At 35.6% G+C, this 23665-nt stretch overlaps 1 protein-coding gene across 2 annotated transcripts in view; it reads left to right on the top strand.

The window, feature by feature from the left end:
- The window catches only part of LOC138716411 (polypeptide N-acetylgalactosaminyltransferase 1-like), a 101690-nt gene that overhangs the window by 44153 nt on the left and 33872 nt on the right, over window positions 1-23665 (top strand). For both annotated transcript variants that reach the window (XM_069849477.1, XM_069849478.1), the window contains one exon: window positions 22316-22425. In XM_069849477.1, the coding sequence (XP_069705578.1) occupies window positions 22316-22425 (110 nt within the window). The remainder of the gene's footprint in view (window positions 1-22315; window positions 22426-23665) is intronic.

Here is a 23665-nt window from a genome sequence, read left to right as displayed (position 1 = left end):
AATAAAAATAAGGATTTCTTCTTAACATAACCTACCAAATGTCAGCTTCAAAATGAGCTCCCGTTCAATGTTCTGCAGTAAATGGTTCCATAGTTCTGAGCGCTGAAAGAGGCTTGTTTTTATAAAATACGCTGAATTTGTCGCTCAATAGTACGAAAACCGTTTGACTTTCGATAGTATATTTTTGAAAATGCACTGTCCTCAGCACCTTGTATAAATAGGGAAAAAAATTAGAGTATAAAAATGCGAGGCTTTTTACGGATCGATTTCATATGGAATAGCCCATATATAGTCACTCACAAATTTGAATGCACAGACATTTTAAGGTAAAAGGGAAAGCAGGGTACCTATAGGGGTGTGTGAATTGTGCCCCATAGAGGCTTAGCGTGTTCAATTATTAGTGATTTAATATTTAAATAAATGCTGCATATTAATAAAATGTAAGAAAAAAGAGTGATTACTAGAGGGCGGATTTATATGCACTAAACTAGTGAATTTATGTCTACATTTATGCAGTTAAAAAGTTGGAGATATGCTCTAAAAATTGAGAAATATGCACAAAAATAAGTTTTGTTTTTCTTTTTAATGAAATTCACAATTTTCTTCTGCAATACGAGTACTGATAGTTTGTTTTCCGGTAATTTAATGGAGCTTAACGAATGTTTGTTGTCATGATAATAAAATTATTTCGAGACCGGAGGTCCCGAGCATACTTCTCGGGACAGGGGACAAGAGGCTGAAAAAATGGACAATCCCGTTAAAAACGGGACGGGACGTCTGGTCACCCTAATATGCTCGTATCGGTGTATAGCGACGCAGAAAAGCTGACTTTACTAAACGCCTGTGGGGCAGGCAACACTTCAGACTACCGGCCCTGACTTCCAGCTGTCACGTGGACAAAGACGCTAGTAATCAGTTTGTTGTGAGGAAGCGTATTAAGTAAATTAATTCAGTAATTTATTTACTGAAATAAAATAAGAGCCTTGTGAATTTTCATAGTCTAATACCGGCCTAAACGTTTACGAATTATTTATTTCCTCGTGACGTTTGGAAATAATTATTTTAATGCTCAGGCACTTGACATATTGTCGTTCGCCTTCGGAAATTATTCTTAATGTCCAGGCTGCAACAATGGAAAATATTGGTCACTGCCTCCTTGAATGTCAGTATCGTCACATACTAGTATATACAGTCACGAAGCTTGAGTTGTTGAGGGTACCAGTTCGCATTGTCTGTAATGAGGCGGTATTAGCGATTCTAATGGTTAGCAACTATCTATGGATGCATATTTCCTACGTATTGAGCTTCGTGACTGTATATACTAGACTGTTGTATCGTTACGATGAATGGAAATCCCATGCGTATTTTAATGACCCTTTGTGTACAAAGTAGTCCACCGCTGTGGAATAACGGTTAGCGTGTGTGATCGTGAAACAGGAGGACCCGGTTTCAAATCCTGGTTGGGAAAAGTTACTTGGTTGGGTTTTTTCGGGGGTTTCCCTCAACCAATTGAAGCAGAGCTGCTGGGTAACTTACGGTGTTGGACCACGAGCTCATTTCGCTATTATTTATCCACTTATCATTACCATAGCTCGGCCAAGTTCACGGTGCAGCATGCTGTGTTCTTACAAGAGCGCCACCGTTCGGCGATAAATATTCACAGAACAGAGTGACAAACATAATAAGACTCAGGCGGCGGTCCAAGCCTTCGGGCCCCTCCTCCATAAAAATAACAATGTATACGTAGGGCTATTCCATGTGAAATCGATCAGTAAAAAACCTCGCATTTTTTTATACCCTAATTTTCCCCCTATTTATACAAGGTGCTGAGGAGAGTGCATTTTCAAAAATATACTATCGAAAGTCAAACGGTTTTCGTATTGTTGAGCGACAAGTGTAGCGTATAAAAACAAGCCTGAAAGTCAGCGCTCAGAACTCTGGAACCATTTATTGCAGAACATTGAACGAGAGCTTATTTTGAAGCTGACATTTGGTAGGTTATGTTAAGAAGTAATTCTTATTTTTACTGTCTACAGAGAGACAGGTAATCTGATTTTACTTACTTTTAGGCTTTTTGCCAGTAAAAATGTAAAAAATATTGAGAAAAAACCTTGCATTATTAAGAGGGATTCGGCATTGTTTGCTTAGTGGCACGGAAATAAGTTTCGAGGATATTAAATAGATTATTTTCACACGCCTAGACTTGAACGGCGCAGTACCGCACGCACTGGCCGAGAGCTGAAGATAAGCGAGCATTGAGCGTCATTTTACTCCTATGTTTATGAAAACCTGTGATAAAGCTAGCGCAGCCATGACTGCCAGAAGACACATCACGTGTTTGCCTCCTGGCCTTGCTTGTCTCGGCTAGCTCCCGCCTCACAGTCAGCTGGCTAGTTCACGCGCGTACTATTTATTTTCTTTATTTTATATTTTCAATACTTTCTTATCAACGTGCCAGCAGTAAAAAATATGTGTTTATTTGTACTTTCAATGCGGAATCTAACTATATATATTTTTAAAATATTTTTTCCTTGGCAAAGGCGTCTTAATGAGGAAAAATCTAGATTTCTCCATTTCCATAAAAAGTAAGGAAATCGGTTTATATGCCAATATAAACTTTAATTTCTCAGCATCAAAATAAACCATGATTTTTATCATTGGGTGAAAGGGTTTCGGAGCTACAACTGTTTAAAGTTGCAAATTTTATGAAAATACGATACATTTAAATATTTTTAATTTAAACACTATGAAGTTCTGATGCCTCAAACTTTGCACAAAGCATTGTATCACAGTTCTCTACGTACAAAAAAAATTCTATTGTATTTAGAAATTGTAAGGTCAATTTTCTCTATATTTCGGTCGATTTGAGATGGAATAGCCCATACGTACATGAATCTCCTTCAAGATGCTGTATTGTATCACTAGATCTTCTTTTGCCTTGTCTTTCTCTTTTCAAAAGCTAAGGAGTTACACTTATTCAGACATCTGAACTTTCTTGGTCTATTCCTCAACATCACTCATCTTGCTGAACTCCGAAAGCCAGAGACACATATTCGTAAGGGTTTTTCCCCCGAACTATCCTCCCTAAGTGGAACTCCGAATGTAATTGTTGTAACCTTTCCTTTATCCGAACCGTCTTCACGAAACCTTGGCCAAGATTGCAAAATGTTCCAGCGGTAGTGCTATAAAAAGGTACAGCGGGGCAGATGGTTAATGTAGATGAACATGCATGTTAAGGTTGGCGTCAAGGAAGCACATTTGTGAAAATCAAGGACTTCACATATTTTCACGGCTTCACCTCCATTTAATGTCAAGGTTAAGCGTGCATGAAGAATTGTCAGCACTGCCTCTTCTTCCCGTTTAAAGTAATTACACGAGGAACACAAAAGACAAATTCACTTCCTTGTCAAACATTAAACTTTTTCGTGGGCTACACAAGCAATAAATTCATTCCTCATGTACTTAAGTCACATGGGAATTTAGATCGCTCAGTTCCCATAATTAACCCGCAAAAAATTTAAAAAATACTGTAAAATCTTTGTTGATGCACGCTAACACTGTTGCCACCAAACATGAATTCTCGTGCCAGCTAAGCAAAATTCTCGTAAGTTTACTGATAAATAGCCTACTATTCGTGATACAAAAAATTGTCCTAAGTGAAATTAGCATAACTTAGTACATGAGTAATGTCGCAAAATAAAATGAATAATCGTACCTTATAATGACTGAATTTTAAATGTACTCGTATTTATTTCTTTTTATTTTATTTTATTATTTATTTATTTATTTATTTACTTAGTTATTTAATTATTTAGTTATTCAGTTATTTATTTAGTTGTTCACATATTTATTTATTTATTCATTTATTCATTTAGTTATTTATTTCGTTCAGTTATTTATTTATTTAATTATTTATTTATTTATTTATTTATTTATTTATTTATTTATTTATTTATTTATTTATTTATTTATTAGATGCAACTATCACTTTTGGTTTTTAACTTTACTCTAGAGAATGTCATTAGGAAAGTCCAGGATAACAGAGACGGTTTGGAATTGAACGGGTTACATCAACTTCTTGTCTATGCGGATGACGTGAATATGTTAGGAGAAAATCCACAAACGATTAGGGAAAACACGGAAATTTTATTTAAAGCAAGTAAAGAGATAGGTTTGGAAGTAAATCCCGAAAAGACAAAGTATATGATTAATATGATTATGTCTCGTGCCCAGAATATTGTACGAAATGGAAATACAAAAATAGGAGATTTATCCTTCGAAGAGGTGAAAAATTTCAAATATCTTGGAGCAACAGTAACAAACATAAATGACACTCGGGAGGAAATTAAACGCAGAATAAATATGGGAAGTGCGTGATATTATTAGGTTAAGAAGCTTTTGTCATCTAGCCTGCTGTCAAAAAATCTGAAAGTTAGAATTTATAAAGCAGTTATATTACCGATTGTTCTGTATGGTTGTGAAACTTGGACTCTCACTCTGAGAGAGGAACAGAGAATTAAGGGCGTTTGAGAATAAGGTGCTTAGGAAAATATTTGTGGCTAAGAGGGATGAAGTTACAGGAGAATGGAGAAAGTTACACAACACAGAGCTGCATGCATTGTATTCTTCACCTGACATAATTAGGAACTTAAAATCCAGACGTTTGAGATGGGCAGGGCATATAGCACGTATGGGCGAATCCAGAAATGCATATAGATTGTTAGTTGGGAGACCTGAGGGAAAAAGACCTTTAGGGAGGCCGAGACGTAGATGGGAGGATAATATAAAAATGGATTTGAGGGAGGTGGGATATGATGATAGAGACTGGATTAATCTTGCTCAGGATAGGGACCAATGGTGGGCTTATGTGAGGGCGGCAACGAATCTCCGGGTTCCTTAAAAGCCAGTAAGTAAGTAAGTAAGTAAGTAAGTAACACGATAATAAACTGAACTTTTGTGGATCGCTTGGGATGTCTGAGAAGAAAATGTGACATACTCTAGACATTTCTGTGAGGAAAGTGCTCCAGTCCATTGAATAAAGAAATAGGACATTTAGAAACATGCATAAGTGGAGCTTAAGACAGAAAGAATTAAATAAATAACGCATTCAATTCGATGCGCCACGCATTCGCCGAATAACCAATCTGTGTGAAAAAGCGAGCCTTGTTGGAGGAGGCGCACGTTCCGGCTTTCATTGCCCTCCACAATAACAGGCTTGGCTTTTTGTGTTGTTTATCGACTACTCATGTCCGCTTCTATTTCGACATGGATCGACGACTTTCAATTGTTTTGTGGACAGCGAATAAGCATGGCGGCGAACCCCGGATGCACTGGTTTAGTAATCACGGGAAGACAATAATGTAGTCTTTGAACCTTGTGAACTCTGATGCCGACAAACTCAGGAAGTTCGTTGGACTCCTTTTTATTTATTTTTAATTTTTGTTCTCATTAATCTTTGGGCATCTGTGTGCTACGAATGTTACCATTGTTGTCACGAAATATTTATTATAGGCTTGCATAAAATAGTGAATGGGATGTGGCGTGCATGCTGCTAATGTGGATAATCTTCAGAGCCAATTTAAAGCAAATCCCTGCATTGTTGCGTCATAATGCCATTTGCGTGGAAGGTAAAACTAATAAACATAAAAATATGAGTATTGTTTCCAAAGGAAATGCACGTTTCAGTTTCTAAATCATACTACCTATTTCGCATTGTCTGTGGAATGGAAAAATAAGCACAAGGCACTTTCTGCTCCCTCAACTTACAAAACCAGGGGCGTCGCCCCCATTAAAATGAATAGAAGGGAATGGCTCTTCAAATAATTCAAAAAGACGTTCTTCATTTTGAAAAAAAAAATGAAGATAAAAAGCAATTAATTTCTTTGAAAGATGAAGTCGGTCTTAAGTAACTAGTACATAAGCTAAAAATGGTTATTTTAAATCCATAGAGAAGGTCAGCTACAGCAACTCATGCCTCCTCCCTTTCTCTCCTCCTGCGGTGAATCCCCACACATGATGCAACCAACGGTGACTGCACCTCTTTGTTCATTAACTAGCGGTGTTGGACCCCGAACTCATTTCACCGACATTATCACCTTCATCTCATTCAGACGCTAAATAACCTAAGATGTTGATAAAGCGTTGTAAAATAACTTACCAAAAAAAAAAAAGGCCCATAGTGTTCAGTTCCTTTCAAATCTGTCGACTATTGTGATCGAACAGTAACGATCCTATTACCAAGTGGAAATAATAATAATAATAATAATAATAATAATAATAATAATAATAATAATAATAGTAATAATAATAAAATAAAAGTCCACACCTGTGGAGTAACGGTCAGCGCGTCTGGCCGCGAGACCAGATGGCCCGGGTTCGAATCCCGGTCGGGGCAAGTTACCTGGTTGAGGTTTTTTCCGGGGTTTTCCCTCAACCCAATACGAGCAAATGCTGGGTAACTTTCGGTGCTGGACCCCGGACTCATTTCACCGGCATTATCACCTTCATTTCATTCAGACGCTAAATACAGACGTTGATACAGCGTCGTAAAATAACCCAATAAAATAAAATAAAATAATAGTAATAATAATAAAATAAAATAATAAAATAAAATTATAATAATGATAATAATAAAATAATAATAATAATAGTAATAATACTAATAATAATAATAATACGGAAATAACAATTCAATAAACAGTGCATTCTACTCTAATATCAATTAACATAATATATACATTATTATTAATTTTCAACATTAATTTTAATTTATATATCTTCTCACCACTCGTGAGCTGCCACAAGGGACAAAGAGTACTTAACCATAGAAATTTTTACAAGTTCATGAAAAACCATTGATTTTGTTTTAACACTGAAATTCCTTCAAGTACATAACTGCAAATAATTTCTTTTTTGAGATTAGTGAAAATATACCTATTTTTAGAGAGGTAAGTGTTACAAAAAAGTAAAGAATGCTACTGAACTTAGTTTGATTTCGAATATAGGTGATTCTTCAGGAGAGCAATTGACCCTTTCAATGCAGCTAAGTTTACAATCGGAATAATAGATGTAGGTATTCCAATTCTCTTAAACACATCTTTCATGAAGAGAGTAGCAGTACCTCTTGCTCCAACCAGAAGTCCAATTACTTCAAGCTCTTTTAGCTGGTATTTTTTGAGGTAATAGGGAATGGTAGGATTGTAGATATTCCTTTTTTTCATTATCCACTTCTGCTGGCTGTTCCTCATCCGTTTCGAAACGCACAGTGGGATCAATTATGTATCCAGATCTTGTAGATTCCTTGAAAGCTATTATATCTATGCGCCGTGTATTGCCAGTGACGGAGAGACCATGTACTTCTTCAAAGGTGTTGTAATCGGGATGTTTAAGGGCAGTGGCCATAATTGATCGTACTTGGTGGTGTCTAGCGTTTCGCAGAGCTTCGCCGTGCGGGCAGGATCCCAGGACGTGTGCAAGAGTTTCAACCTCGTTGTGGCAATGCCTATAACGATTGTCCTGAGATCTTCCCGGCACAGCACGTACTGCAGCAACATTTCCAACCATTTTAATGCCATCGCGCCATTCGCTGTTGGAATTGAATTTGTTACGAAATTAACAAATAACAGTAATTATCAACATTCAGTTTTAATTGTCGTTTCTTGTGATGATCGTCACCGCTGCTCTGTGCCTATTAAGTGATCAGTAATTGCGATGTGACTATTCATATTGGATAAATTCTTAATAAAGAAAACTCTCCAAAATAAAACTGCAATGAACGGGTACAGAATAATAAAATTTCAGAATTTTAACAAGTAGATTGAAAACCTTAAGATGAATATTTCATAGCCGAAAACGTTCGTCAAATTGAAACATGAAAACAAAACATGTCTAATATTTAGGCTATATTTGTGACTGACCCAATAAAAAGATTTTATTTGCTTAACTTGGTAACTTATCGGAAAATAAAACATGTCAATAAAGGCAAAAACAAGTGAATGGAGCTCCCATTCAAAATTAAACACGGGGTACATATTTACAGCTCATGGGGATGACTAGAGGTTGTGGAAGAAGTTCTTTTGTCAAAACACAGGAGGCTTAGGACCAGAGAGGAAGTGACATGATGTTATCAAGGCGTTAAGGACTCTGAATTGGATGAGTGTGGCTCATGACAGATGATTGGATGAGATTCTGAGGGAACCAGGCTGTTACGGAACAAAAACAACTATGATGGCAGTTATTATGACAATTAGTGAAAGCATAATGGGGAAGAAAACGCATGGGATTATTTTAATTAATGCTTCAAATAACGAAACAAAAGACGTGTCTAAGTATTCCAGGAAATTTACCCAATTTAGCTTGTAAAACTAGCGGCATGTTTTTTATCCGTTTCCTCAAAAGTTGTAAAGCGCATTAATATTCTGTCGTCGGACGTACTATATTTCATGGCGGATGATCACAAAGCCAACTGCTAATTATGATGAATGATTTCCATGACTTGCTTTTAGAGGCTGTGAATGCTGGGTGCTAGTCGGAAGCATAAACCATGGAGCTAAGACGCACCTCAAACATCTTCAGTAATTTGTGTTAAGGGCGGCAGCGAACCGTGAAATATTACGCGTAATAACTGTTCGCTAGAATGCTTATATTTCGGGAATTTGTCTGTCATGTAAAATAAGACTTAAAGGTAAAATACAGAGTAATTCGCGAAGTAATCTTTCTTTTTTCTTAGTCGGTTTAACCTCTCTCTTTTCCCCGTCTTTCACACTACTGCGAGTAGGATAGGGAGAATCAATAATCATACACTAGACAACTCACAAATGTGGACCTCCTTGGTTATAAGCAGACATCGAGATTTTGGACCCGATAGAATAAGTTTACTACGTCCGTACTATAGGCAGCTTTTTCATTGTGTTGGAGTCGGCAGAAGAGGAGACATGTGTACATGAAACCAAGTTCAGTCCAGTCTGCTGGTACTGTACAGTGACGTTACAAAAAAAAAGGCAACTAATTTATCAAACATTAAAATAAAATGATTGTTAGAGGAGAAAAAATTTATAGGACCAAAAAATTCATCTTTACAAAGATTAAAATAAAAAACCTATCATGCGAAATTTTCAAAATTAAGTTAATATGCATTTCCTTTCGGCTTCTGTCATAAGCACAAGTGCAATACTTACTCAACATACATAATAATTGTACACAACATACACAGCTTATGAAGTACAATACATGGTACTGTTACAATGTAGCCTACTACAACACACATTCTGAAGGTCTCAAAACTAAACTTTCTTCGGTAGTCGGCAAGACAAAGTTTATATTGGGAGAAGCTCCGCTCTACATCACATGATCTAATGGATTTATTTTAGTAGGTTATTTTACGACGCTTTATCAACATCTTATGTGATTTAGCATGTGAATGAGATGAAGATGATAATGCCAGTGAAATGAGTCCGGGGTCCAGCACCGAAAGTTATCCAGCATTTGTTCATATTGGATTGAGGGGGAAAAGCCCGGAAAAAACCTCAACCAGGTAACTTGCCCCGACCGGGAATCGAACCCGGGCCACCTGGTTTCGCGGCCAGACGAGCTAACCGTTACTCCACAGGTGTGGATGATGTAATGAATGCAAAACGAAAACACACTAAGTCATTGAAATCTATCTTCGCTACCCCAGCAGTGTCCGTAGACTTCTTCCCTGCTAGCATGTCTTTTATGTCACAGAATATCGCATATATTCTTAGACTATTCACATAGATAACCACATGCACAGATCAAAACTAGACTACTAGCTATCTTCTGTTCTCTCTTCTGATAAAGTGAACTAGGTGTACGGGACTGTTTTTATTGTCAGAACAGTACCTCCTCTCCCTGCCTTACGAGTATGATTGAGTAAATAAAGCACATTGGACGACAGGTAGGTCGCTACCCTCACTGCCCCCACCCACTACAGTCCAGCTATCCAACTTGAAATCTCACTGTTTTCATCTATCGGGTCTAAAGTCTCTAAGCCTGGTTATAAGATTAGCATGGCACAGGACTACCGGAGAGACATCACAGGACAAACACCCAGTCCCGTGGACTGAAGATACATTCCTTCCGTTGCCCACGCAGGAAATCGAACCTCGGACCGCTTGGTCTGGAAGCACACGTGCTATCCACATAGCCACAACGGCGGACTCGTGAGATAATATCGATCCTTAAGGTAAATACTAATTATGAATAAAGAAAGGTACACTAGCGTTCATGCCTGTTATTATTCGGTTGAGAAGCTTTTGTCTTCTAGTCTCCTGTCAAAAAAATCTGAAAGTTAGAATTTATAAAACAGTTATATTACCGGTTGTTCCGTATGGTTGTGAAACTTGGACTCTCACTTTGAGAGAGGAATAGAGATTAAGGGTGTTTTGAGAATGAGGTTCTTAGGAAAATATTTGGGGCTAAGAGGGATGAAGTTACAGGAGAATGGAGAAAGTTACACAACACAGAACTGCACGCATTGTATTCTTCACCTGACATAATTAGGAACATTAAATCCAGACGTTTGAGATGGGCAGGACATGTAGCACGTATGGGCGAATCCAGAAATGCATATAAAGTGTTAGTTGGGAGGCCGGAGGGAAAAAGACCTTTGGGGAGGCCGAGACGTAGATGGGAAGATAATATTAAAATGGATTTGAGGGAGGTGGGATATGATGATAGAGAATGGATTAATCTTGCTCGGGATAGGGACCAATGGCGGGCTTATGTGAGGGCGGCAATGAACCTCCGGGTTCCTTAAAAAGCCAGTAAGTAAGTAAGAGTATAGAATTAAAAGAACTCGATTTGAAGATTTGTTCCTCAATACACAATCAGCGTCCCGAATACCCAAAAAGTAGTTGTGGAATGCCTTCTGTCTACTACAGTTTCTCCATTTTATTCATATTTAGTATCTACGAGGCATAATAAGCATTTTTACTATCTGCCGGAACGCTATGCTAGCACTCATCTCCATTATCAAGTTTCAAGGAACCCCAAGCAGACAGCGTGGCGTATGGAAGGAAGCTTCGTCAGTGTATGACAATAGAGAGTTAAATGCACTCGCCCGTGTCAATGAACTAGCTATATTAAGGCAAGGACGGAATGAACGGAGTTATACCCACTAAACTGGCTGGGAATTGTCTTTAGCTATATTAGGGTTTCATTACTTCCCGGGTTCTAGTGTCCCAAAACAATTTCTCTGAGTTCATAAGTTAATAATGAACATGGCTGGATTACTTAAATTTGGCTCATTTAGTCGCAAATATATCTCGTTGTTTAATTATTCCGTAAGGTACACATTTTATACAGGGACATCGTTTTATTTTTACTAACATTTTTAATATTAACCTGGCTATACCTTTAGAGAACCGGAAACACAGTTTGCTACCCCCTTCCACGACTGTAGTTCGATGATACTGGCGTAAAATAAACAAATCACTCTACTAGATATAGGAGGGAAGAAAAATAGTTCATTCATTTACGTAAACTAGGAAATATCGCGATTTTGAGTTCGATAATTTTCATTAGGTTTTTGTTTAATCTTAATACAGTGCTGTATTAACAATAAGTGTTTTTACTCACGAACTGAGCTGTCCATGCGAACGTATTCATTATGCAGTGTATATTATACTGTCTACAACACATTAGCGTACAATATAGAGAAAGAAGTTAAATTGAAAAATAATCATAAAATGGATATTTAAACACATTTTTGAAAATGGTGGCCGTTCATTTCGATACAGGCTTCAGTTCTTTTGTGCATATTATCGCACTATAGACTATTGGATCTAATTCCAATTACCAGTTTCGTCCTTCGTACTAGTATAGGTCGCGCCAGGGATTTTGGCAGATGGATTTTCTTATTGTGTACTGGAGAGCGAGTGATCACCGCTGCAAGATCGGCTGTTATCTCTGTCGCAGTGGAATGGGTAGGACATAAGAGTAAACATGCACGTCCGAGTATTTGTGCACTCTGGACAATCACCTCCAAAAACTAAACAAATATTACAGTAGTCTATATGTGTCTTTGGTATTCCCAAGAAACTAGTTCGATTAATTAAAATGTGTCTCAATGAAACTTACAGCAGAGTCCTTATAGGCCAGTTTCTATATGATGTTTTTCCAATTCAATGCGGCAGGGAGATGCACTATCACCTTACTTTTTATCTTCGCTCTAGAATATGCCATTGGGAAAGTTCAGGATAACAGAGAGGGTTTGGAATTGAACGGGTTACATCAGCTTTTTGTCTATGCGGATGACGTGAATATGTTAGGAAAAACTCCACAAACGATTAGAGAAAACACGGAAATTTTACTTGAAGCAAATAAAACGATAGGTTTGGTAGTAAATCCCGAAAAGACAAAGTATATGATTATGCCTCGTGACCAGAATATTGTACGAAATGGAAATATAATCTCTTGTATATATGGAAATATGTTAATCCTTAGTCAACAGATAAGACTGAGTTTTACGAAATACGAACATTAAGGGATGGAAAATGGGAGGCAGTAATGATCAAAATAATTATACCGATTTATTTTGTTTAACCAGCAGACGTGCAGCCTTTAAATTTAAAACAAAGATTCAGATTCACTCATAAAATTGGGTTAGACTATTAATTTTTTTTTTTTTTTTTTTTTTTTACTTCCGAGCAGAGAGGAGAGAGAAAGTAGTTGACGATTTTAAAAATTCACTAAACTATATTGGTTAAACATTCTTAGATTTTTTAAATACCATATCCTAAGGTACTGATGAAAAGGCAGAAGGGAGTGAGAAATCTCATGTCATCCGATCTCGATGAAAGCCGATATCTGGGGATCTTTGCGATCACCGAATACGAATAAGGTATTGTTTAGTCTGACTTTGTCCTTAAAGTGGTGGAGCGGGACAAAAATGGGTGAAAAATTAAATTAGATATCTTAGGGGTTGTCGAGACGAAAATTACGAATAATACAATTTGTGCGAATTCAATATGGCAGTTTCAGTACTATGAATTATATTTAAAAAAATTAAACATCGGATATCGCACAGGTAACACATGTACAGTATTTAAGGGGGTATGTAACATCTTTTTATAGTAGGCCTATCCATTTAGTAAAATCCAAAGTGTAATTTCTACATATTCTGAATGAATGTTGTGCTGGAATTTAATATAGTCATCAGCCAATACCTCTAGATTAATAAACTTTTTATAATCCATAAAATACAGTATTTATTGTGAATGGTAATTCTATTTTTCAATTGGTGCAATTTGTGCAGGGAAAATTGGTTTCTCCGATATTTTGTACGATTTCGAATATTTTAAAATGCTTTCTTCTCTGTTCTATTCACAATGTGCGTGTGAAGAAATTATTGCCCTTGTAATATCCATTACAATCCTATTTATTATACTGTTATACAAATCTAACTTCCGCAGCATGCAATTTTACCCAATTAACCAAATTATATTTTGATTATTAAGAAGAATCGTAATTTTATTAACTTGAATTGTCGCACCACCAGTAGACGATCCGTAGATTATTACTGGACAAATCTTGTATATTGATCTGGTAAGGGTAGGATTTTCCTTTTAATTAAGAATTAATTTAATTTAGAAAATGTAGGAGACGTATTGTAAAATCATTGCGAACGGAAGTCATTTACATTTATTAAAGGTATTCCTTGAGTAGGACTGTACCGTGGTGTGTTTCATAATAAGGATAATTGATATGAGTTGCTGTTATGAAAATATGAACGACTCAGAATGTTACCGCATCTCATTCTCGCAGCTTACACAAGCAATATTGGCTCGCCTACTGGAAATGTCACCGAGGTCATCTGCCAAAATCGGTGCCTCCGACTATAACTCATGTTGAAATAATTCTGTACCTAGTCTATAAAAGAGTACCTTACGTACTGTAAATTCAATCTTCACTTCTGTCCGACCCGCACAGATAAAATTACTCTGACATGCTATCTACTGTCCGTCCAAGTGGTTATGGTACAGGATCGTAGAAAGGGGGGAAATCACGTGACAGTTAATTACTTAACGAGGCCCTTTTATTTAAGTTATTTTAAACAGTTGTATAATATTACGTAGGCCTAAACGTCCTAAATTCCTAACAGAAATTAATGTTTTCAGAAAAGAGCTAAGACAGCCCAGCTTTTACAGAGGGGCGAGGAGAAGCGGGTGGGGAAAATCGGGATGCGACGTAGGCAAACGGACAGTACCTGTGCGAAAATATGATTCAATATTGAAAGCTCTTTCGTCACTGGAAAACGCGAATATATTTCTGGAACGTACTATACTCACTAACTCAGTACTGCTTACTATATGCGGCCTTGGTTCTGTGTGGAGGACAGTTGGGAATTTCATTAGTAGAAGGGGTGGGAGTGAAGTACATTAAAAAACTCAGGTACAATAAAAATTGACGTAAAAATAAAATGATGTCCCTGTATTTCATGTGCATCATTCCTAGATAAATTGAGTGGATAATAAATACTGAATATGAACAAAATTCGTTCTTTAGGACAAAAAGGTGTATCTACACAGACGACATGTTTTTTCGAGAACAGGAATACTGAAAACGAGAAGCTTGAAATGATGTATGTTATTTAGCAGCCTCACAGTTCTGTGTCCAATGAGAGGGTAAACATGGATAGAGTCTTCTGAATGTTACACAACATAGCCTATTTATTTTTTACCCATGTGTGAATGCACAGGCCTGCTGATTCATGGCTAGACACGCTACCTTACCTACAGCGTGGAACTCCATTCACTCTGATCTCATTTTAGTTCATTTATCATAAGAGAATCCTTCGAGTCTCGCAATGGCCAATTCAATTGTTTGTTTTTGATTCTTTATCGTTATTTCCTTTTCACGCTGATGTTATCACGCATTTGTTTAACCTTGCCCTATATGAGAGTGAAATCATCTGGTCACAGCAGAATGGTTGGCATTGCGTGTGTTACGAGTGGAATATTTACTGAGTTTGTATCATTTTTGATGTTAACATATTTTGCGTTTTCGTTGAGAAAGTACAGTAAATGCAAATATTTTGACAGGTGGTGGGTAAAATCAGTACGAATTAAAAATTCACTGCAACTTTTTCTTAGTTTAACGATTTGTACGACAATTAATTCTCATTTATGCTAAAGTACATTTATTTTGAAATTTAAAGCTTAAACATTGTATATTTCTGTTGTAAGTAATTTTTATCCAGTTATTTAAGTATTAATGGAATATAATTTTGTACGCCACTTCAAAATATATTTAAAACTAGCCGTACCCGTGCGCTCCGCTGCACCCGTTATAAATAAATATAAAGTAATTACATAATTAAAAGAGGACATTTGACCCAGGGAACATTCGTGTTTGATAGAAGGATAAATCGTTTAATATGTTACTTAATTTAAATTGCATCCAAATAATTAAAATGCGATCATTTTGATCCAGAGACACTCATTTGGTGCAATGACAATTCCTTTAACATGTTTCTTAATTTTTATTACATGCAACCATAGTTTAATGAAGATTGACATTATTTAGATTTAATGTGTATATTTTATTTTACTTGTTATAGGTTTCCATTGAATTATGGTAATAACTTAATTTTAATCCTTGTTTTCTACGTATTCAGTAAATGGCGCTTGGCCCACTATGGTACTGAACCCTTCAAATAACTTAAATTATATTATATAGGCCTAATATATTATATTAAATTATATTTTATTATATTATATTATATCAGACGTTACTGTAATAACATTATAGCATTATGTCCATCTAGAGAAACTACACCTTCCAATGGTGAAATAATAATTAATTATACAAATCGGTTAATTTAGCTTCCGATGTTACTTCATACAAACACAGAAACATTCTCTGTAGGCTATCTTTCATAGCTTTCGATTGTTGCTGTCCAAGGCCCCTTATAGACGAAGTCATTTGTTTTTTAATTCATTACACGGCCTTAGATGGCATTTATTTTAATTTTAAAACTCATTTATCTCATTAAATATCAGTCCTATCAAAATTTTTCAAGGAATAAAACTTATCGGAAATTATTTTTAAAGAAACGTTTGTTATGTAATATTTTTCACAAAAATCAATAATAAGCGAGATATTTAGATTTATTTAATTCAGGCTCCCTTATAACCCCCCTTTTAAATAATGTATTTTGAATACCATATAGCCTAAAATCTAAGTTACAACGAACTTAATTTATATTCCAATTTTCATCGAAATCCGTTCAGCCATTATCGCGTGAAAAGGTAACAAAAATACAGACAGACAGACATACAAACAAAAATTTCAAAAAAGCGATTTTCGGTTTCAGGGTGGTTAATTATATATGTTAGGATCAATTATTTTTGGAAAATCGAAAATTACCAGAAAAATTTCGGCTACAGATTTATTATTAGTATAGATGTAGTTATGTAAAATAATATCTTAAAAGATTAACCAATAATGAAGACGTAAAGCGCCAGAACGCCGTGTACACTATTCACACCTTCGGAATTAATGTTATCAGATTTTTTGAACCTAGATTTCCTCCGAAGTGTGTATGCAGTTCCGCCCTGGCATAAAAAATCCCGCCCTTCTACCATATTTAAATATCTGTAAAATTACCTTGGGTTATTTTGAATTGTCAAATCAATGCTTCTTCAAGAGACAATGAAACATAAGACAAATAAACAGACATTCATATTTAATTTTTCTCTTATGTTACAGTGGAAACAAAATAGACATTAACAGCAAGCATTCCTTTTTTCCATTTCCTCGTTTTTCGTTGTGAATGAAGCATTGTAAGACCATCTTAAGTATTGTTTTGAGTTCCGTCTTTCACAATGAACTTATTGAATGTTCCATAAATTATTCACAAAAATGCTTGTTTCTCTTTCCCTGTGTTTTTAACCCAGATATGCCTGAAATATTTTTTTGCAATTTTTGTGTATTTTTCAAATCTCATTTAATGCAGTGTATAACTGAAGTATTTGAATGGTGTCGAAACATTCTAGTTGTAACTGGTTGAGCTAGAAACAGGTGTCCTTTTAAAAGGACAGTAGGCATATGAGCATACATTTTGAGGAATAATTGTATACTATGCTTACATGAAAGGAAACAATGTAATTGTTGTAATTTACAATTATTATTGTTGTTATTATTATTATTATTAACAAATTATTACGTTGTTATTTTAGTATAGTTTCTTTATTATTTCTACTAATATTATTCTGAAGAAAGATGCATTGTGGCTAAAATCGTTTAACTCTGGAATGCTTTCGTCATTGAATAGTACCGTATTGCTATTGATACGTAAAAATAAGTAATAGGCGAAAAAAGTGTTGAAGTTTCGAGGAGGAGGTTATATTGGGAGAGAAGTCACGATACATATAATGAAGCAATTGCTGTGGCAATATCGGAAGACAGGTTTGAGTTCATTTTCTAAAATCTACATTGTTATGACAATGACAATTTAGATATAAAATAAGACCTCTTCCAAAAATACTAAATGAAAAACAATAGAAACTTATGTCCGTTCAATACCTCCCTCCAGAACGTCACCAGTCCTCCACTTGTAAACAGATCTTGCTGTGCAAATCTGGCTTTCAGGTATTCTTCCTGTGAAGCAGACATGAATAATTTCAAAGGAAAAATTGTTCCGGAGCCGGGTATCGATCCCGGGACCTTTGGCTTAGCGCACTAACGCTCTGACGACTAGCTACCCAATAACTATACCGACACTGTCTCAACTTTTCCCTTCCTATCCACACACCTCAGTGGGCTGACAAGACGCCAGAAATCCAATTTTGAGTGCACACGAACTCTGTGTGGCATTTGTAGGCTGCATTATAGTGATATGTCTGTATTTGAGATGAAATTTCGCCCGTAGCATAATTTTCTAACGTAGATAGCATTTCATGCAGGGAAAATCCATTAAATTGAAAAAGCGAAAAAATTTCAAAATATATGGGGATATGCCTACTGTCCTTTTAAAAGGACACATAAGTTTTCGTCATTGTCATGTCGCAATGAATAGATATTTCGAACGCATTGTGGTTTCACGTTATATTTATGTTTATTAGGAGTCATTTGATCTACAACAATTTGTAAAATAATTCCGAACTGTAAAAATATTTAACATTTTTATTTGATTTGCGTCTCGGATGCCATAGCTGAAATAAACGAACAATTCTCACGTCCACAACTCAAACTCAACGGTGACCAGAACTCTAATTACCTGTCTTAACACACCTAGCAAGCCTCTAATTAAGACCAGTAATAGTGACACCTGTGAAAAAGTAAATGCGTTGACTGTAGAGAGGGTAATTTGAAACATTGACAACTGTCCTTTTAATAGGATAGCAGGCATATCTGGGTTAATCAATTATGAAATGTCATAGACAATTGCTTAGGTTGAATTGTAATGATTTAGGGCCTAATGAAAATTCAAGTGTACAGTAATGTGACCGTTAATTGAAGACATGAGTAAGACAGTTAAGATTTACTTGTACCTAAATGTGAAAACGACACCCATTCTTGTACACATACAGAATGTATTGATGAATGATTCAATATTGTAATGCAGAATCGTTTTATAGCTAATACAAACGGTCGAAAGAAAAAAGTTATTAATATGAAAAGTGTACGTAACTTTCAAAATCTAGAAGTGAAAATTGATTCTACAGTAACATCACAGCTAGCAAAATTTTAAGAAATAATACATAATATAATATATGTAATACCACAGTCTAGTATATACAGTCACGAAGCTCAATACGTAGTAAATATGCATCCATAGATAGTTGCTAACCACTAGGATCGCTAATATCGCCCCATTTCAGACAATGCGAAATAGTACCGGCACTGTCTATTGTTCCTAGCACCCTCACAACTCAAGCTTCGCGACTGTATATACTAGACTTTGGTAATACTAAAAGTCCTTAATTCGATCCTTTATTGCAAAAAGAAAACATCCTCCATCCCACTCCGTATCTAAAATTCCCATTTTACAGGATTTTTTCCCGCCATCTGACAACACTGGTCCAAACGTACAAGAAAGTGACAAATGAAATGTGGCACAAAAAGCATATGTATGCATGTGGCAACATCCTTCCGCCTTTAAAGTGAAAACGCTGACATCAGAAATGCCGATCTCATTTCACATAGATTTCATGCAGTTTTATGATATTTGTTGAAGTAACAATTGCGTAATAGAATTTCCCTCTTCACAGAAACAGAATAGGAATTCTACACCGTGAATTGTTGTGTTGTTACATTATTTATATCTGAACTACTACCGGACTTCCGGTAAACGTCTATCAGATTTGCCCCGTTTGATAACAGGTTTGTTCGCACAGCAGTTCCAAACTGGTTTGAACAGTCCCGATCATGCGCACATGGATTTTACCGTTCGCAGAGCGCAAATTTCAAATTCTGACTGTTTCTGACTAATAGTCACGTGTTCGTACAGCATGTTAAACCACAGTCGTCAAACTAATACAAATCGATTCCAGACAATCGGAATTAATTTGCGAATCAAGTGCAAACAATCTCTAATCATAGATGACGCATGCGCATTAAGATACTTTTACCATTGTTTTCTGCATGTTATATACAGTATAATTTATTTCCAAGAAATAGTCTGCCCAGGCATCCTGGGTTGCCAAAAGCACAGAATAACAAACATATAAGAATAGTAACGATTACAGTAAAATAGATGAGTCAAATTGAAATGTGAACTAGGAGCTTAAATTTAAGAAATAATAAATTTGTACATGTATTGTAACAATCACACACTAACGGATAGAAAGAGAGGGGGGGATTATGATATTCCGTATAAATGATTTTTCAGAATTGCCACAGACCCTTTAATGGTTGAAGTAATTATTTTTGGAATGATGTCATGGATTCCAAATGTTTTGATAGTGTTTACAGTTGATCGTGGGATGATGCCCCTCGCTCCGATCATTAAACCATGTACTTCCCAGGTGCCTTCCATCTGATATTTTTCTCGAAAAAACGGAATAGTAGGCTCATAAATTTGTTGTTTCTCTTTGTTGACCTCGGATGGTTGGGTCTGGCTCATCTCAAATCTAACAGTTGGGTCCAGTATAAAGCCTTTACTATTAGTCTTGTCTAGAGCCACGATGTCCGCTCTTCTAATTCCGCCGCCTTCAGACGCAACGCAGTGCACCTCTTCATGGACCTCGAAGGATCTTTTTCTAAGGGCTTGTGCTATTAGTTTTCGGATGTTACGATGGCGTGAATTTCTCAGGAGTTCTCCATGCTGACAGGATCCTAGGACATGTGCTAAGGTTTCAATCTCGTTGCAGTATCTGCAACGGAATCCGTCCAAGGATATCCCATGAAGACTTCTCACTGGTGCTACGGTAGCATTCATCTTAATTGCGTCCCGCCATTCAGAGGGAGATAGACCCTATACGAGTGTGTTCTAAATACATTATCGTATTTTTTAGTGCTGTTGTCTTTATATAATTACCATTTTTCGGGAAGTTAATACTATATTATATAAGCGTGCGTACTATTCTGAAGTTTTACCGCATAATTTATAAGCGTAGACTTACTATTATTTTTTATTCAATAGATCTGTAGGCTATTAATTCTCTGGATATGTGATGTCAAGCTGTTTTATTTAATTTGTAAAATGTATAGCGTAGACGAAGTTAATTATTTTATTTTAGTTCTCCTTTAAAACAAAATTCATAGTTTGTGATTATGGTGAGTGTGCTCTGGATAAAGATAATGCTATACTTCAGAATACCACATAAGTACATATGTAGCAACTGTGCAAATTGAAAATAATTTTAAAACATGTTTTAATTTATGGTTCAAGGGTAGATAAATAAATAAATAAATAAATAAATAAATAAATAAATAAATAAATAAATAAATAAATAAATAAATAAATAAATAAATAAATAAATAAATAAATAAATAAATAAATAAATAAATAAGTAAATAAAAAGAGATGTTACTTGCACCAAAAATAAATAATTCAATGATGAAATAACGACATATATGTAGGCCTACTTGCGCGGTATTATTCTGAAGTCGTTCCCAGATTAATTGTAATAAAATTATTTTCCGGAAGTGTTTTAAAATAGAAGTTAGGTTAATTTACGCATCTTTCAGATGTCTGATTCAAACAATTATAATGATAACGACATGGAAAAATATCCAGTGGGGATGAGTTAGGCTTGCTGGAATTATTTGAGGAAAGATACGGGCCTAAAAATGAAACTTATTTTCAACATATCATCCCTAGGTACAATAACACGAATTTATTATTTCCATGTAACTCGCCATGTAGCAGAAAATCTCTCTCTCAACAATTTGAAGTATAATAATATTTTAATTTATTTATTCTCCTGTCGTGAGTTCAAACACTTATCTAGACGGCAGTGGTTCCAACCAGTTTGAAAATGCGTTCGTACAACTGGAATTACGGATGGTTCAAAATTGGTTTTCAAATCGATCATGCGCATTAGGTGAAGTTGAGACAGTTTGCAAACAGTTCTCAAACCATCACAAACTTGCTGTGCGAACATCAACGTTATCAATTTCGACACACTCAATGAATAACAATGACAATACATAGCTGGTTTTCGTAACATATTGTACTCATTCCAGTTACGCGCGCATGCACAACCACGTGACCCAACGAGCCAATCTACGTATTTCATCCCACAGTCTAAATACTAGACTGTGTTTCAACCGGTTGCTTAGCGCTGACGTAAAAAAAAAAAGAACATTGTTTAGAATTTATCTTATTTGTTTATGAAGACTGCCATATTAATTACGTTGTTATTTTGTGAAATAACGAATTTATTATATCATTTTTAATCTCTCATTTAATGGCATCTGTACCTAAAGTAATCCAATTTCAAAGCTGTGGTTGGTAAAGAATTTAGGAAGGGACAATAATAATAATCTACCATAACATAACTTTATCTGTCATAACTAATTTCATGTCCGACAAAATTCGAGGCGTCATTCCACAAGGTAAGCGGCACTGATATGGGCTCTTCATGAACCGTAAATTGTGACTAATATAAGTTATGGTATGAGATTTATAGTTTATTTAGATATTATTTTATTTCCTTCTAATAGTAAACAGAGCTAACAGATAAAATTCTCGGGATGTGGATAATATGTCAAAGTCAAGCGCAGTGTAAGTGGAAAATGCATCCTAAGTACAAGGGACAAGAGATCTCTGTTTCATTCGATATCCTTTCTCTAAATGCGTTGCATTTGAACTTAATTGTTTATAACATTATGAATTTTGTTGCAGGTTGGGGCGCGACCAGAAGGAATACATTGACCGTCGAGGGGTGCACGTGGTAGTGGGGCACTACATGGGGGAGGTCAGCAGTGTGCAGAATCCTCCTAACCTTACAGATGGTCAGTTAACAAGAATAGTTACTCATTTTCTTTCATAGCAAGTGATGCAGCAAAACTTTGTTTCGGAAATTTCACATGAAATGCTCGACATAAAAAATATTCATATTCAATCTACCGTGCGTCTTTCTGTTTGTCTGTCTGTGTCTGTGAATAGTAATTTTCCCAAACTATGGAAGGATTTGATTCACATTATCTGCGAGTCTGTTCAATCGACAATGATATACACGAAATGTAGTAACCAGTTTTACTGAACTGGACTTTCATTTAAAAGTAACAAAATGGCAATTTCTTCCATACTATACCTTTTCTATCTCAATTTCGGAAAACGTTCCATTACATTTGGAGAAAGTGTATATAATTTCGGAGAAAGTAATTCCAGTTTCGGAAATAGTAATATAAAGTTCTAAAGGTGTGAAATTAATTTTATGAAAAGGAAATTCAATTTCGCAAAAGATAAATCTGATTTCAGAAAATTATAGGGTAATTGATAAGCACAAGAACGCCATTTCGTGGTGCTTTAGCAATAACATCTTTAGCAAGACTTCTGGCTTCTGTTGCATTCAAACAATTTATAAAATACGATAATTTGGTCCAGGGAGCATCCGTTTTTGGTGTAAAGATAATTGGTTTGGAGTGTTTTTTAATTCAAACTACGAAATGGCGTTCCTGTGCTTAACATTTAATAATTATAGTATTATTTAAATTATTTTTATTTTATTTAGAATAATATTGTATTAAATTAGATGCAGTTGTCAATAAACGGTTGTGTAGCTACAATACTTCTGTTCTCTTGAGCGAATACGGAGAATCAGTTTTATTTAACATGTAATAATAATAATAATAATAATAATAATAATAATAATGTTTTTCTACATACCTGAAAAAATGAGAAACCTCCAAATCCTAAATTGACTTCATTCTTCTTTTATGAGTTTGGTATCATTTCCGATATTCAATTTACATTTTCCGAAATTGAGATTAGCTTTTCCGATACTAAGTTTATTATTATTTTTTGGTTAAACGAGCGTTGAGCGACTTCCGCCGATTTTGGAATAGATTCCGACGCACTTATGTTAGGTTAGTTTAGTTTAGGTTTTTATTATCCCGTCAAGATGAAGGTGAAAGCGATTGAGTGTGATTTTTTTGTTTTCTATGTTGGCAGTTCGAGTGTGTCGGTGTCTATTCCAAAATCGGAGGCAGTCGCTCAACGCTCGTTTCACCTTATTTGTTATATATGAAT

Source organism: Periplaneta americana, chromosome 16, assembly GCF_040183065.1.
Source record: "Periplaneta americana isolate PAMFEO1 chromosome 16, P.americana_PAMFEO1_priV1, whole genome shotgun sequence".
NCBI classification, from domain to species: Eukaryota; Metazoa; Arthropoda; class Insecta; order Blattodea; family Blattidae; genus Periplaneta; species Periplaneta americana.
Note: the sequence above shows the minus strand (reverse complement) of the source record. Positions and strands in the feature narration are given on the sequence as shown.